The sequence below is a fragment of the Diadema antillarum genome, unplaced genomic scaffold, assembly GCF_040938485.1.
Source record: "Diadema antillarum isolate AM-2024a unplaced genomic scaffold, OU_Dant_1.0 seq00000955_RagTag, whole genome shotgun sequence".
Lineage (NCBI taxonomy): Eukaryota > Metazoa > Echinodermata > Echinoidea > Diadematoida > Diadematidae > Diadema > Diadema antillarum.
The window spans coordinates 507786-526052 of NW_027271803.1; the positions used below are offsets into that span (position 1 = coordinate 507786).

An 18267-nucleotide genomic window follows, 5' to 3' on the forward strand; every position below is an offset into this window, starting at 1 on the left:
AAAGCTGTCAACAGTTATCAATGTTATGGTTTCTTGAAAAGAAATGGTGATATCTCCGCATGTTTTAGGCTTCATTATATATATATATATATTTTTTTTTTACATGGTAGAATGTTTTGTGATACAACTAACCTGCACATATAAATCGAATGTGATATCTCTTCCAATGGTAAACGATACCTTTAGTGTGTTGCGTCAGAGTCAAATCTTGATTAATAATTTGATATATTTTTAGAATTTCTTGTATTCCTGTCTATCATTATTGTCCTTGTTTAAACCATATTGAGGGTTTATTTATTTATTTATTTATTTCATTTTGGGGGGGGGGGTGGAGCTCATTTTAGTGTTTGGGTAAGGCCCGATCTTTGATTTAAAAAAAGAAATGCTTCTGTATCAAAGATATGCTTTTGTACTTGTATGTTACTCTGCTGTTGTAGAAACGTGAATAATGATGGAATATGTGTAATATAGGTTTTCCCGGCCAATTTCGCACTTTTGTCAGTCCATTTGATAAAAGGTTCATTCAATTTAGCGAAAATCGTCGTCACTGCACATTCTGTCATTCGAAATTGCAAGTTGGTCGTTCAATTTAGCATTTCGATCAATGAAATTTGCACATGTGCCTTTCGAATTCGTAAAACGAGCATTCAAATTGGCACGTGCTCTTCAGTCATTCAAATTCGCCAACACTGGCCGAAAGGGGTATTTCAGTCATTCAATTTCGCGTATGGGCAGTCAAATTCCTAACATGTTCATTCAAATTAACGTCATGTTATTTCTCTTTTGAAAAGGTGATAACATTTAAACGCGTATTTCTATGTGACTTTTTGTTTCATCCACGCGCTGTTAAGCAGTAAAAGTATCATATTTTTTACCATATATAACTCGAGTTTGTTGTTCTGTAACGCCCCTTTTCTTTCATACATGTCATTTTAGGCCTACATGTACCAATACTACAGATTAACTTCATCTTCTTACAGTCATGACAGCACAAGTTAGATACAGACGTATTTCTCAAGAAGACAGAAAAAGAATTATAGGAACATTTGATGATCATAACCTTGACTTCCTAGAACTGGCCGACACACTCGGAATAAAGCACTCAAGGGTCAGATAAGTTGTGGCCATGTACACACGATGCACTATATCTTCGGACTGGAAGAATCACTAAGCACATTGAAGAAAAAAAAAACAGTTGCCAAAATCTCTAAAATAAGTACGAAAATATGAAATGTAATGACGCTTGCAAAACAATAACTGCGTTGACAAAAAAAAGAAAGAAAGAACCAAAGCATAAACATGCGTGCTAAATTGACTGCAAAAGATGTTAAATTGGATGCCCAAAAATGAATTTGAATGAACGAGTGCGGCATGTCCGTGATCACGTGACCTTATCATACTAAATTGAATGAACGAATAACGAAATGGTGCTTGTTTTACGAATTTCAATTGAAAAAGTGTTAATTAGAATGAGGCTAAAGGTAATTTGAATGCTCCAAAATGAATTTGAATGAAGAGATCATAAAATTGAACTACCGAACATGTCATCTACGCTAAATTTCGCTAAATTGAATGCAGCAATTAGGAAATGGACTGACAAAAGCGCGAAATTGGCCGGGAAAACCTATATCTGATCCGGACATGTCCTTGAAAGCCCTTCTGATCCGAGCACCCCCCCCCCCGAAAAATCCGACATGGCGGCAATTTCTCAAAGTTGCTTTTAAATGTGTTGTGCGAAATTACTTCTCAGTATATTGTTCATATAACACTGTCCAAAATTATTATTCATGCTGTATATTCACATTTCTGAGGGGCCCACATTCTACAAGACTTGTCTTTTTAGTGGGCCCCTCCATTTTTCGAATTATCCACAATGTTTACTTACTTCAAATCACTCGAGTTTTATGATAATCTGTAATGATTGTAAGGTGCTACAATTATTGTATTCTTTTCATCCTACATAGTTTTGAGCACCTGATTTTCTGTTACCAAAAAAGAAGTGATGTTTATATGTTCTTGTCGAAAAATGAAATAAAACATTGAATTGAATTGAATTGAATTGAATTTACAAATAAGCATGCTGAAAGTGTATTCACTGGGAATAGATTTTTCTTACATCGTTTTAGGCTGATTTCATGTGGGTTATAGTGTCAAAATTGAATTGAACTAATGCCATTGGTAGATGCTTTCACATTTTAGATATCAGGATCACTCGAGAGTGGAAATGTTCTTTTTCATTCCTTTTATAGAGTGATCTCAGGGATCACTCAAAGAGTGACGAGTGATCCCTAAGGTCACTCTAAAATGAGTGAAAATGAAAATTTTCACTCAAAATTTACTCCAATTTTACTTTAAATTTACTGATTTTCATTATTAACTCCTCCAAAAATGAAACTTCTACTCGATTTTTTTTTTCTTTTTCGGAGTAGAATATCACTGGTTTTAAAAATATCTCCATAAAAACCCATAACGGTTTGAAATAGCGCTACAATGTTCAAAATATATAAAAACTATAAATAGATAGCACAACAGCCAAAATTGTACCAAAATTAAAATAATACATTTAATTTGGCGCAATAAACTATGTCAGCTTTGATGGCCTGCAATCTTGAAGTTTTTGAGTGATTGATCCAAATTTTGTTTTAAACTTTCTATAGCATGGTTGTTTCAAGCTTCTACCTCTATTTGAAAGACATTTTTTGCTTCATCTCATCTGCTCCAGAACAATCTACTTTGAAATGATAGCGATCGGTGTCACCTGAGCTACCACTGGTATGAAAAGTTAGTTTGAAGGCACAAACTCTTGTTTGTCAAAAAAGTCTGCGCGCACCAAGACTACTACACGCACCACCGGCACTGCTACAATCGTCAGTGCCAGTGGTGCGTGTAGTAGTCTTGGCGCGTGCAGACTCTCTTTACGACCAACAAGGTCTTGTCACAGCTAAAGTGGAAATTTTTACATAGTGAGTTTTCAAGTTTGAGACATTATAACTCCTGAACCGCATATGGTACTGACCCCTAATTTTCTCCAAATATTAATTATATGTTAAACAAAATTCTTAAAAATGTTTCAAGATAATCCTTCAGTCTTTTTCTGATTTATGCTGAATCAAGCATTTTCATGATTTTCCTTATTTAAGAAAAATATCAAAAAATTAGTATTTTTCCTTAAAATCTCAATCCAGTTATCACAATCTCCCACAAAATTGGTATCAACTTGTAGGAAATTTTATTTTCTTTCATATGATATCACATTTGTTGAAATCTGATGTTTCTATCAAATTCTATCTTTCAAATAGCAAATTCAATAAATATGGCGGCCATCTTGGACGCCATATTGGATTTGGAGGCTTTCGCAACAAATTTTTTGAGGTAGACCAGTGGAATGTTGTTTGTTACAATAAAAATTTGAAAATAAGCATGGTCTACTTAGTTTGTAGAGAGAGTGGAACTCACTCGTTAAGTAAGCGAGTTTTTAGGGTTTGGCCCTCCGGTTATTATGACATTTATTAATTTCGGGAGCTGCGTCTGGCGGCCATGTTGGATTTTCGCAATAAAAAAGAAACTGATTCTAATCTAAATCCACTGAATCTTATTTCTCTTACCATTTATCATCAAATAGAGTAAAAAACAAACCATCCCCAGACAAATCTTAACCACAGAAGGCACTTTTTAGGTCCTCTGGCGGCCATTTTGGATTTTTGGCGGCCATCTTGGATTCGGGACAGATTTCCAGATGGCGCAGAAGCTTATTTTGTTAAGTATAGTCTAAAGTACCAGAATCAAATGAGAAAACCTTGACTGGAAAAAAAAGGCAGTTTTTGCCTGGCTCTGCCCTGTCTAATATCCCTTAGAATTAAATCACACCATATTGGGAACGCAAACATCACTTTATTTCATGTAAAGAGAGGAAAAATTTTTCTGGGCAGAAACATATGCATTTCTATTTGAATTTATCATTGCACTACTAGTAATCTGAACTTCATCCAACTAAATTTTGAAGTCATGTTTGGAATTTTAAATTTGCCTAAATACTCTGCATGCACGGTTGCACTATATATCGTAGCACCCTTAATATACTTATATAAGTCACACCATCACTGCTTTGATAATCCCTCCCGAGAGCTCAGAAAAACAAGAAGTATTTTAGTGTTTGGATGAAGCAAATACTTGTTCAAGATAATGGATTTCTCTTTTTTTGGCAATATACCGTACATGTGGAGGAATTTTCAGCAGCAGAAATGCTACGTATGCTACGTTTGTTTTACCACATGGATATGTATTTGGCATGCTTACCATATGTATCATGAATAATGAAACGTCACATTAATAGGCGCATGTATTTTGTCATTCCTCATTTTGTATTTCATAAATAATCCCTTAGAATTAAATCAGACTATATTGGGAACGCAAACATCACTTTATTTCATGTAAAGAGGACAATTTATCTGGGCAGAAACATATGCATTTCTATCTGAATTTATCATAGCACTACTAGTAATCTGAACTTCATCCAACTAAATTTTGAAGTCATGTTTGGAATTTTAGATTTGCCCAAATACTCTGCATGCACGGTTGCACTATATATCGTAGCACCCTTAATATACTTATATAAGTCACACCACCACTGCTTTGATAATCCCTCCCGAGAACTCAGAAAAACAAGAAGTATTTTAGTGTTTGGATGAAGCAAATACCTGTTCAAGATAATGGATTTCTCTTCTTTTTTTTTTTGCAATATACCGTACATGTGGAGGAATTTTGAGCAGCAGAAATGCTACGTATGATACGTTTGTTTTTCCACATGGATATGTATTTGGCATGCTTATCATATGTATCATGAATAATGAAACTTGTCACGTTAGTAGGAGCATGTATTTTGTCATTCCTCATTTTGTATTTGATAAATAATCCCTCTGAAAAATTCGAGAATTCTGTCATCGGATGCACTCTAACTTATTGTAATACATACCCACAATCATCTTATCAAAATGTCAAATATTACCTAATGCTTAAGTATGTCGCAATGACTCCATACCAAGTTTTACAGTACGTTCCTTTATCGAAGACAATTTTCAAGTCAAATTTCGCCTCTTTGTCGGAATGCACGAAACCACCGACTGAGGTACATCATGGAATTTTTCCTGCTTTATGATCAATTTCATCACTGTATACGAAATGACTGTAGTGACTTTTTCCATCTTGAGCTATTAAATTGATAATAGAGCTTCCTCTGACGTCTTCCTATTCTCTACCATCTTAAATTAGTGTAAAGATGGCAAACCTGTATAAAATCTCAGATTAATCTGACTCTAAAGGTAGTTCTTATGGTTACATTGTATTTTCTGGTATCAATATCAAGAACATGAATAAATTGTTGTCATCGTGCATAATACATTTACCAGAACCGCTTTTCAATCTACTTGTCAAATCTGCTTTGTAGCTTGGTTAGAGCATGGGTGAGGACCATGAGTTCGTCTCTAACGGAATTGATGACATTGCACACGTCGCGGGGAGAGTTCAGGACCTGGACACTCGATGTGTAAGGGTCATAGCGTACTTCGAATGGACGCTTAATGGTGGCTGCAAATTCCCTGTTGAAAATGAGGTTAAGCAAGGAAGTGAAGTTTACATATATATATATATATATATATATATATATCAATAATAAAGTCACAACAGAGGAATGCAGGGAATGTATTGATAGCCAGTCTTGATTTACTGAATAATCCGAATTTTCGAGGATCCTTCCTCTTCTTCAGGGATGACAGTGCGAATTTTCACAAATTTTCATATATATATATATATATATATATATATATATATATGCATATAGGTGAGAGGAAGGAAGAGACGATAGACGTAGCTTGAATCCTCACAGTTTGATTTTTATTCTCAACCTTTCGGGCCCTGCCCTTTATCAAGACTGTGGATCAAAGAAATCGAACAAAATAATGATGATGGATACAGAAAAGTTACAGATACAGCTTGAGAATAAAAATCAAACTGTGAGGATTCAAGCTACGTCTATTGTCTCATCCTTCCTCTCACCTACACACTACTAAGATTCGACGGCCTAGGGGTTTAACAACTGAAAACACACCTTTCACACACACACACACACACTACATATATATATATATATATATATATATATATATATATATATATATATATATATATAATTATCAATAAAGATGAGAACACTTGGTGGGGTACCACTTAAAATATACACATGTATATATATTTAAGATGTATTTTTTAAATTATCCAATGTTCTCTTAATTAATGATTATTACATAGACCCTTCTCATCACGGCGTGTACGGTCACTTTGAAGATGTAATAGATGTAGTAGTGAAAAACATATGAAATAGATGTATAAACTTGTTGTTGCAACTGATCGACAAATTGCTCTATATCGACGTAAATACTTACGTCAAGGTAGGACAATTTGTCAATCACTTACAATAAAACCATCTCGACGGAAGAATTTCATGAATATGAAATTAGTGATTCTTCCATTATTCATGAAACCACAAGAATTGTCCTTGCAGAAACTTTTACTGAGATGAGTGAGGAATCGTCTTTGACTTCATGTATCGCTGCGGAAAAGTCAATGCTGTTTACATGGTGAGTTCTGTTTTGACTAATGGAAAGAGCATTAATACATAACTGACCCCACCTCCTCAACATGAACAAAGAAAGACATGTACCAACTTATTGCTTAATAATCGCTGACAAAAAAGAGTCACCCTCAAGAAAACTTTATCAGGAAGGTACCATTTACTAAGCGTTTGTGACCTTTGTAAGAGTGGAGACGATTCCCCATTCAGTCCCCTCCCTCCAACTACAGAACTGTACTGGACTTAATTTGCATGGTAGTTCTTTATCTAAACACTCAATGTTAGTCTACAGTATCAAGTAAATGGTTAGTACACGAGTATACATATATGAAAGCAACGAACATAACGTCAGGAAAGCAGTTGACGACCCAGCAAGAAAAGGGAAAACAGGTCATATTGTAAACTGGTAATCTCACCTCATATGCTGCTTTGCTTCCTCGAAGCTTTTCGATATGAAGTAGACATCTTGATACGTGGTAATCAAGCACTTTTGTTTGGATGTAACGTCAGGATGAAATGGCAGCACCCTGGCGTTGGGGGAGAGGGCATGCTATGGAAGATAACACCAAGGATGATCAAACTAGCCACGGTTTGATTTAAGTTATGAAATGTGAACTAGCGAAAGCATAAAACATCTTACATACCAACTAGTTTTGGAAATGAGAGTTAAAAACAAAACAGAACAACAAACAAATAAATCAAAGTCTACATCAGCACAGAGCTAAAGGAATATGCTGCACAAACTTCATAATGTAAAGGGTATGAAAAAAGAAACATTGATATAACAACCTTCAAGAATGGTATTTCTATTTCTATTATGATTTGTTTAAAACGTGGCTCCAAAGAAATTAGTAACTGCCTGTGAACAAGTAATCACTGGCCCGATGGCTTGAAGTCCCCTCCGAGGTACCACTATAGGCAATGAAGATAAAGTGCCCTGCCCAGGGGCACAACCACTACATCTAGGGACTCCGAGTCACGGACTTCAGCCTAACAGTTCGTTGACTTATCCACCAAGTTAACAATGGCTCCTCTATCTACTGAGCCACGACACTTCCGTAACTCACACCATATTGTAATAGACCACCGATAAAAGTTTCTGAAACTATTTCTAATCTGATTATTAAATCATAACTCTTATGAGCATACACGGGGGTAGCTCAATACGATTATTTTAATGCTGAAGCTTAAACTGATCAAGAACAAATTCAAGCTGTATCGTAAGCTTCTAATTGGAATCTCAGTGGAATTTCTTCCCTGAATAAAACACCTAAACCAGCGGAATTAAACAAGTCTCTCTCTTTTTCGTCCTACAGAATGTGCCTAGGTAAGTTTGAAAAGTCGTCTTGGCATCTTAAGTGACAGCAAAACCATGACGTTGTATCCCACAAAACCTCAGACCTTTGCACATTATTGTACTAACAAATGTTGGCACGTTGTGTTCGGCTTTTGTTTAAGTTCATATTATTACGTTGCAAACAGTGTGAAGGGTTGCAGGGAAACCTCTTCAGTCAATTACTTACAAGAATATTAAAGTGAATTATGAATCGTTTTGCTCACGATGAGTGTTTACGTAGTGACAGTTAACCATAAAATGACCCTATGGTGTCTCAAAATGAAACTTTGATACACATGTTTTTTCATCGAAGACCCTCGACACTGATCATCCCTTACTGCAGAATACCTATGCTTTCTTTAAACAAACATGACAATCATTGTGACGGTCACAATCATCTAATTTTTGTCTACAATCTTTCCCAGCATAATGTAGGACTTGATTTCTCCCTATTAAATCCCACAAATACCCTATATGATGACCCCAACCTCACAATGCGCATTAATCCAAGCTTGTGTGTATGTGTATGTGTATATTACTTGTACAGTGGCCCCGTTGTAGGGGAAAGACGCTCTTGCGGTCAACTCACCTTCAGTTCACCAATCGAAGACAAGAGACCTGCCCCGTAAGCTCTGGTTTGTCCGTTCTGCATACACAAACCGAACTCCACTGTGAAGAAGTAGCACTGGGGGAAAATACACAGAGATGTGAGTAACAACTACATTTTGATTTGGGTGAAATTTTGTGAATAATATTACAACTATTACAGATGCAAATAGATTTTGCTCCAGGTTTGCTCCGCGCTGAAGAAAATTCGGAAGTACGTACATAAATGCATAAGAAAAAAAAATGCTTCAGTTGATATTGCATTTTGTTCATGTTTGGTTTAGGTGTTAGTATGTTATCTGCATTTTTATATGCCCTATCAGGATTTCAAACGCTCTTTCTTTTCCAATTAAAAAATCCGGCTTAGAAAGTGTTTCTCAGTGTCATTCAAGAGAACGAATGATTTTTGCGAGTGTTTTAACCTATTTATGGATCGTTTTGCAATTCTGATGTTTGTTGGTATTTTCTTTGCTTATGATATTGGATTATTTTTCTTGTACCTATCAAAAGTACCATGCCAATAAATGTGCCTTCTAATGTGGACGCTTTGATTGCTAAGTTATCATATCTGGTAGTCAATCCATATGACAAATCTCACAAATGTGGTATCATTGATGTGCGGGGAGGAAAAAAAAAAACTTTAGATAAGACGAAAAAAAAAAGAAGAAGGAAGAAAGTAAAAGTTGTAGTGAGGCAGTGAGAAAAAAAAAAGAAGAACCACCCGTGTACTTTTTATAGTGTTTGTAATATATATAAGACTTTGAAGCAAAAAGTCAGACAGAAAAACACCCTGATCCTTTGTTATGCCTTGAGGTATCGCCGGAGGGTCTGGTGCTTACCGTTGCGAGTTTGTGTATTTCTTCGTCACTTGCTCCAAGAGAGGCAAGTCCAATTTCCTGTTGAAAAGAAAGTACAGTTTAGGGTATTTTGCAAGTACAAGAACAATTCTGTTTAGATATTCTTTGACAGGAATATCTACATTTTGATAACTTTTCGCTATTCTGCGGTCATGTCGTATTTAACTGATTTTTCTTAATCCAATAACATTTCAAACAAGAACAAAGCGACCTGTAGATGAACCCAGGTAGGGTTTTACAAATTTTAACTCGCTTTTTGTTCAGGAATTAGCACATCACATCTTCATTTCTTTCTTGTTCTTACATTAATCTTACCTGAGAGAACTGAGCGAAGCTCTTATCGGCCAGCAGTGGTATATGTCCAAGAAGCTCATGGCAGCAGTCGCTGTGAGTGTGAGGGAACAGAAGGCATCAATGTACATACTATCAAATAGCCGAAATGATCTTATTCACGGTTAGACATTCTCCGTGGCCTCTGTCACCACAATGAACATGCAAGACCTCACGGTGGGTAGAAGGGACTATACAGATTGTGATGATTTGTTGTTGAAATGTAAGTGTTTTATCGAACGTAGTTGAGTACTGACATAGCATCACGGTTTTACCATTAGTTCTGTGGATCTTAGCGTTATATGAAATGTTCGCAATGAAATAAATCATTCGAATATTGGCAGATATCACGAATATACCTATGACATTCATAATTCATCTCGCTAAGTTACTGAAAGGTGAGTGGACCTTCGAGACAAAATCGACTGAACAACAGAAAATTATCATAGAAAACCATGGAACATCATTCCATTCCTCAGCAGAGTTTTTTCATGAATAGACCTCTCTAACGCCATAACTATAGCTAAGCGTATGAAATTCGTTCAGTAAATTTATCGACAGTGTGCGGTGCCAGATTAATTCAGAAGCTTCTTACGGTTCTGGTGTGTACAGGGGGTCGGAAGAATGACGGATGTACTGGGTGCAGTGAAAAAGTCGAAACGCAAGACCAGCCAAAAAATCTCTGGAACTCAAATAGCCTGCAACTGGCCTTAGCTGGAATCCCGTTCGTTCTGAGGGAAGTGAGACAAATATACTGTATCTCATCATTACAACGTATGTTATTAGAATTTTATTTGGTTGGGTAACTTGACACAAGTTCCATGCAGGGGTATATTATAAAGATCTGAAGAAGCGGCAAATAAATCAGTATATTGATAGCATTACATTGCTCATGTGTGTATGTCACTGTTCTTGCGTTGAGTGGAAGATGTTGGTCGGCAACCGTGTCTTGGATGCAGATCACATCATCACATCGCACTCTTTTGTACTCTTGATACATGTTGATTACTCTCGTTTTGGGGGATATTTGAAGAAATTAACAAATTAGCAGGGGAAAAACATCTCATACATGCAAACGATGAGTAAAACATGAAAAATGAGTGATATACAGCCCTTTTGCAGTCAGCTGTAATATAAAGTACATAGCAAGAGTACTTTACACTGGCAAAGTACATCACTGCTGTTTCCGCATTGACTGAAAGATGTTGCCAGGCACCTCCACCTGGACACAGATCACATAAAACGACTCACAACACACTTCGTTGAATTTTTGACACCTGCTGATTACTTTTTTTTTTGTGTTCTGTTTTGGGACACGTATGATAACAACAAAGTTTTAGAAAATAAATACAACACATATAGTTGATGGAAATGAAAGCTTTCAAAACGTACTTGAAGCAAAAATTGCTATAAACAATAGTGCGTGAGCAATATGAATGGTGCCAACTTTCTAACTTCAAGCCTGGTTGAATGAGAAAGACCAACATAATTAAATTTACATATCTTAAAATAAACAAGATGAGTGAGTGATCAGCATTATAGGCAATTTTAACTGAATGCAAGACACTTGAAGGGTACAAATGTTAGGGTCCTTGGGTTTGTACTTCGACTTGTACTTCAACAATGACATATTGAGAGTACAGTACTTAGCAAGGTATTAAAGTACATGGTACATTGCATTGTCAGACCTCTGAGCCGTAATCAAATTTGACCGGCATCTTTAGGTGATGCACATGTGATGTTAAGTTGTCATACCTCAAAGTTTTTGAGAGTACCAAAATACACCGCTTATTAAGTAAATTAAGTTCCTTTACTTTTTGATATTTGACCTCGTCGGACAGACTAATATCCGAAACTGACAGGCACGTTTAGGTGATTTACCTGTTGTGTCAATTTGGTGTTCAAAGCTCGAAGATGTAAAAAAAAAAATATGCCAAAGTGTTGGCGACTGTGATAACAGATTAGAAAAGCCTTTCTTTCGCTTTCGCTACGCGAGCGAGACAAAAATGCACATTGAGACAAAAGTAGAAATATGTTTACTATTAGACCAATAAATTCAAACAATTCATAAAAAGTGAGGGATAGAGAATGGAGGAAATGAAGGACATCAGCAGAGCAGTGACTGCCCGTGTTCTTGACTAGTTTTGAATCCATCAACTTTCCAGATGCAGAACTGTGCAGAACACATCGTCATAACGCTCAGGACGGTCGCAATACTTTATCTATCTACACTATCCTATACCCTTGGTTGCTAACGCACGGATGTGCACGCACCTAAGCACATTGGGCCATGACGGGGTATTGTCCAGCTTAGCCAAAGTTGCTTATTTTATACATTTATTATTTATTTCTGTAATACTGGATCGACATCTTGCATAAAATCACATGTTTAAAGACGAAAATTGATTTTTTTTTATGATGGCTTCAAAAGTGTCACGAACATTTGGAAAGCCCTGGGGGAAAGTCAGCCAATGATTACAAAATATCTGCACTGACGGGTGGGGGGGGGGGTACTTCATCAATTCTTCATCAGTTTTTGTCAGTGCTTTTTTTTTGTCAATGACAAATTTGCTCTCTGAAAAGTAGATGCAAAGATTCAGTAGCTTGAAACTTTTATCAGTTACCAACAAGTTTAATGGAACGCTGCCACATGGTAGTTAACGTGGTGTAAAGATATCCAAAAAAGGAGAAAAAATTGGAATATGTCCTTGACTCATGTTTTCAAGAGATGCCGAAAGTCCAGAAAAGGTAATCTAAGCTTATAGTACATTTATATAGAAGAATTATCAATGCGTTTCACTGGTTTGCAATACCTCACGTGTCGTCAAGTATCCTGTAACAAAGAATTTACAATGCACATTTTAGTATTACTCGGAATACCCGAAATAAACAGAGAATACAAGGGTACTGTAGCACGATTTGAGTTGGGTCTTTGCGTTCACTGTGCAAATTGCATTCTTCGCTCAAGCAGTCATTGCCACAATATTCCCAAATCTTCCACAACCTTGTTATCAACAATTCACCGTTCCATAAAGTTTAAATAATTTCACTGTTCAAGATAGTACAAAAATGGATCCGGTTTTGAAGATAATTGATATTTTCCTTGAAAACATTCTTCCATTTCTGTTTTCCAGTTCTGTTTTCAGGTCACTTTTCAAGCCCGAATATTACTGTGCAACCGTGAAGGTCTTGTTTAATTTAAAGTGAGGCAGTCCTCACGAATTTGTAAAAAAAAAAAAAATTATTGTTGGTACCTCTAATGAACTTCTTTCACCGAAAACAAACTTTCAAATCACCAAATAAGCTCGTAAATTTTGGTTGAAAAAGTGTGAACCTGCATGGTGAATATGCTAATGAGCAAGTCTTGGCGGAGAGTCAGACGTCACTGAGGCATAACAAAATCGCTTTTTTCCCAGCCGTGTTCTGCCCATTATGGGTACGCTCTTTAGTTACCCGGATGCATGAAGAAGGCGATGGCTACTAGTATTTGACATTGTTTTTATGTACTGTGTGTGTGTGTGTGTGTGTATGTAATTGTGCATTGTACACTATTCAGCTATCACTCATATCAATGACAGCGTTATCTGATATATAGTTTTTGAATTATTAAGAATCAAAAGTGGGAAATGTTTTTTGAAACACCTAGAATATTCGTACAGTACACGTGTGGACGGTACTAGTACGGTAGATACCTAGGTTTGCCCTTCGCGCGTTTCCAGTCTATCACAGCGCAGCTGCAGCCCGCGCATGCAGTTAGCTGTTTATGTTCTAGTAGCTATGTACGTAGAAACGGTTGTACACATTTATTTACACTATAATATAAAGGGGAGACCGCATTCGGCGTCGTCTGGTCGGGCTATCTTTCATCATGTGTCAAGAAGTATTTTGCTCGAATCGTAGAGAAAATTGCCCAGGGAAATCTTTTTTCCATCTCAGACCCAAAAAAGGATCGTGAAGGGTGCGCTGTATGGCTGAGAAATCTCGCTAAACAAAGCCGAACATAAAAACTTACAAGCGTTCTCGATATCGTGCTGTAAATTTTGAGAAGCATTGTTTTGACGTGGACGTGCAGGCTGTGGCTCTCGGTTATAAACCAAGAAAACTCCTGAAGCCAGATGTAATCCCGACCATATTTGCTCATATGAGTTATAAAACAGAAACACCTCGAGCATCGGCTTCGAAGAGAACCTAGGAAAGGAAGCTTACAGAGAGGTAACGAAAGTGGCTAGCTATGGTTTATTTAGGGTGGGGCTTCAGCAGGGGTTGGACTGCAGTGCCACTGCCAGTGCCGACAGGACCTGCACGGCAAAGTGGAGCGAAATCATATCGCGCGGCCCTCTGTTTTTACCCTGCCCGGTAGAAGTCATATTCGTTTGATATCTGAGTACTTGCAGAAATATCGAGATAAAAACAATATTTTCTTTGAAGATTTCGAGTCGGTTATGCCCAGGTAATCTTCGGTTTGAATGCCTATTACAAGTCATTTCTCCCCCGATTTTCCTACTGCTATCGTTACGCCCTACTCAAAAATCTGGGCTACTACTGACAGACAAAAGGGAGTTATCAACACCTGGACAGAACATAAACCTGTGTAAAGAAATCTGGCCTAGCAACAACACATTGCTGAAATCACACAGTGTCTGGCTGCCAGTGAAGAGCAGCACTGTGCTGGGGGAAGCTACAGGTGTTTGCATAGAACAATGCTAATTATTCCCCAGTCGATTTCATACATAGGGGCGATAACAACAACATATACTGGCTTCATAGAAACAACCTCAATGGCTATTCATTATAAGTACGAACAAAAATCGTTGCAGCAGTTGCAGTTGCAGCAGTGATACTGCAGGGTCTGCTGGAAACGGCTTGAACCGACGATGTGAAGTCGGGTAACGGCAGCTTTTAGTCACCGGTCAAACTATAAGTGAATAGTTTTATTACGATATCCCCTTTTGCCAAATATCACAGTTATTATTTGAAGCTGTATTCTGCTAAGGAAAAGTGGTTTTGGTAAACTGACATGTTATATGTGAACAGCTTTTTAAAGTCTCTAGCGCAAGCTAGTTGAAAACAGATTGAATTATATTCTGTCTGTGATAATGTGTAATGCAGAGAAGTTATTTCCCCCACACCTGTTTAATAAGACCGTTACATGCGTAAGAGGATAATAGATTATACATGGTGGTTACTGGCGTAATGGTTACTTTCAAGCAAAGTGCTGAAGTGCTTTTATGTTGATATTTGATATACGGAAGGGAGCATTATCAAGCAAAATAAATGCTCAACCGGAGTCAGAATGGTTGTGTATATAGATTATAGGCATGTGAAAATGTTTAACTCTTTTCTGTAGGCACCGAAGTGATAGCTGCATTGTTAAATCCTTGTGGATATATGTCTACTGATATGGAATTGTATAGTATAGAGAGTAGGTAGTTTTTATGCTGTGGTGATTTCGTTACTGTAAGATGGCGTTAACTCGGGTCAACTGCGGGTGTACGTAGGCAACCCTTGCACGCCGTGTAAAGAAAACCCCAACTCGTGAGAATGTAATCTCGGGCCACTTCGGGACAAGGAAGGAATGTGGGGCCGGGAATTGTAAAAACGTCTCGCCGGGATATGTAAAAATCTCGAATATTGCATCAACAGGATTTGTAAAAGGTCTCGCCGGGAAATGTAAAAACGTTCAATTTTGCCGGGAATTGTAAAAACGCTACTGGGAAATGTAAAAACCATGTAGTATTAAGTATTGTACTTCAACGGTATTACGGACCGATGGTATATAGATAATCTCGATGTCTAACAAAATTGCTAATGAACATTTACCATTATAATTTTCTTGTAAAAAAAGCAGATTTTAACCAAACTTGGCAGATATCTTTATGGTGATATGATCGTAATTTGTTTAGATAAGTCTCCCCCCCCCTTCCCCTCCCTCCACCGGCGAAGGGGGAGGGGGAGGGAGGAGTTGAGCCTCAGGGTCTCTAAAGTCTGGAATTTTTCATCTTCTTAGTCGAACCAAAAAAGATAGAGGGAAGTTAGTGCTATGAAGACATTAATGACTGAAATTTCATTGTTGATTATTGCGGATCCAGCGGTCCCTAATCGGGAGGGGGAGGGGTGAGGGGGAGGAAGGGAATTTTCTAAGTTTTCAGCATCCTCTTGAAAAATCTGAGAAGGATTTTCACCAAACTTGACTAATAGCATGTTTATGGTTATATGATCTTAATTTGTTAAAACATCCCCCTCCCTCCCCGCCCCCCGAGGTTTAAGCCTCTGAGTATCCACAGTCTGGAATTTTTTATCTTAGATAGAGCTAAGTTAGTGCTATATAAAGGCACTAATAACTGAAATTTCACGATTGATTGTGGTGGATCCAGGGGTGCCCTTATTATTATTTTTTTTGGGGGGGGGGGTTAGGGGTGAGGGGAATATTTCACATTTTCAGCATCTTTTAAAAAAGATCTTTGACGGATTTTCACAAAACTTGGCAAATAGCATTTTATGGTGACATAATTTGTTAATTTGTTAAAATAAGCCCTAACCCCCTCCCCCTATCGCAGAAGGGGGGGGGGAAATGGGGGAGTTGAAGCCTGAAAGTCCCTAAAGTCTGGAATTTTTTATCTTCGTAGTCGAATAAAAAAAATAATAGAGCTAAGTTAGTGTTTTATGAAGGCACTAATGCTGAAATTTCATGTTTGATTATGGCGGATCTGGGGGTGCCCTGATTTGGGGGGAAAGGGGTGAGGGGGAAAGGGGTGAGGGGAGGAGAGGAATTGATTTTCCACATTTCCAGCATCTTCTTGAAAAATCTTTGACTGATTTTTACCAAACTTGGCAAATAGCATCTTTATGGTGCTATGATCTTTATTTGTTTAAATAAGTCCCCCTCCCCCCTCCCACCAAAAAAGGAGGGGGAGGTGGAGGAGTTGAAGTCTCAGAGTCCCTAAAGTCTGGAATTTTTCATCTTCTCAGTCGAACCAAAAAGATTGCTCTATGTTAGTGCTATAAGCACAATAATGACTAAAATTTCATGTTTGATTATGGCGGATCAAGGGGTGCCCTGATTGGGGGTGGGGGACGAGGAGGATGAGGGTAATTTTTCACATTTTCAGTATCTTCTTGAAAAATCTATGACGGATTTTCACCAAACACGGCAAATAGCATCTTTATAGTGATATGATCTTAATTTGTAATTTGTTAAAATGAGACTCCCCCCCACACACACACACCGCCGAAGGTGGTGGGGGGGGGGGGGGCATGGGGAAGTTGAAGCCTGCCACCGAGTCCTTTAAGTCTGGAATTTTTATCTTCTGAGTCAAATATAAAGCGATAGAGCTAGGTTAGTGCTATATGAAGACATTAATGACTGAAATTTCGTCATTGATTTTAGCGGATCCAGGGGTGCCCTGAAAGAAGGTGGTGGGTGAGGAGGGGAATATTTTCAGCATCTTCTTGAAAAATCTATTACGGATTTTCACCAAACTTGGCAAATAACATATTTATGGTGACATGATCTTAATTTGTTTAAATATAATTATGCCCCCCCCCCCCAACGCCGAAGGAGGGGGGGATCCTTTCTGGAATGTTTCATGTTCTTAGTCGAACCAAAACAGATAGAGCTAAGTAGTGCTTCAACACCCCCCCATTCCCCTTTTGGTGGTGTGTTCATATTTTTTTTTCAAGAAGATGTTGAAAATATAGAAAATTCCCTTCCTCCCCCCACATTCCCCCGCCCCCAATCAGTTGGGCACCCCTGGATCCGCCATAATCAAAAATGAAATTTCAATCATGAATGTCTCCGTTGCTTCATATTACTAACTTAGCTCTGTCTTTTTTGGTTCGACTAAGAAGATGAAAAATTCCAGACTTTATGGACCCTGAGGCTTCAACTCCCCCATCCCCCTCCCCATCAGTGGTTGGGGAGGGGGAGGGGGAAGACTCGTTTCAACAATTAATTGAGATTATATCACCATAAAGATGATATTTGCCAAGTTTGGTGAAAATCGGTCATAAATTTTTTCAAGAAGATGCTGAAAATGTAGGCAATTCCCCTCCTTCCCCTCATCCCACTCCCACTATTCAGGGCACCCCTGGATCCGTCATAATCAAACATGAAATTTCAGTCATGAATATCTCCATAGCTCTAACTTAAGCTCTTTCTTTTTCGGTTCGACTAGGAAGATTTTCAGACCTTTGAGACTTTTAGGTCTAAACTCCCCCACACCCCCCTTTAATCGGTGTTGGGGGAGGGCTATTTTTACAAATTAAATCATATCGCCATAAAGATACTATTTGCCAAGTTTGGTGAAAATCCGTCGTAGATTTTTCGAGAAGATACTGAAAAAGTGGAAAATTCCCCTCCTCTCCCTCAAACCCCCTCCAAATTGGGGCACCCCTGGATCCGCCATAATCAAACATGAAATTTCAGTCATTAATGCCTTGATAGCACAAACCTAACTAGCTCTATCTTTTCTGTTTCGATTAAAAGATATTTTTTTTTAAAAATCAGACTTTAG

The 18267-nt window shown here is 37.7% G+C and overlaps 1 protein-coding gene across 1 annotated transcript in view; it reads right to left on the reverse strand.

Annotated features, from left to right (window-relative positions):
• Nucleotides 1–5419: 5419 nt before the first annotated feature.
• Nucleotides 5420–18267, reverse strand: part of LOC139741820 (tryptophan 5-hydroxylase 1-like) — a 147532-nt gene continuing 134684 nt past the window's right edge. The window contains exons 10-15 of the mRNA XM_071652404.1: nt 10350–10485; nt 9740–9809; nt 9407–9463; nt 8551–8646; nt 7042–7175; nt 5420–5594 (exon numbers count right to left, since the gene is read on the reverse strand). Coding sequence (XP_071508505.1) covers nt 5420–5594; nt 7042–7175; nt 8551–8646; nt 9407–9463; nt 9740–9809; nt 10350–10485 — 668 coding nt within the window. The remainder of the gene's footprint in view (nt 5595–7041; nt 7176–8550; nt 8647–9406; nt 9464–9739; nt 9810–10349; nt 10486–18267) is intronic.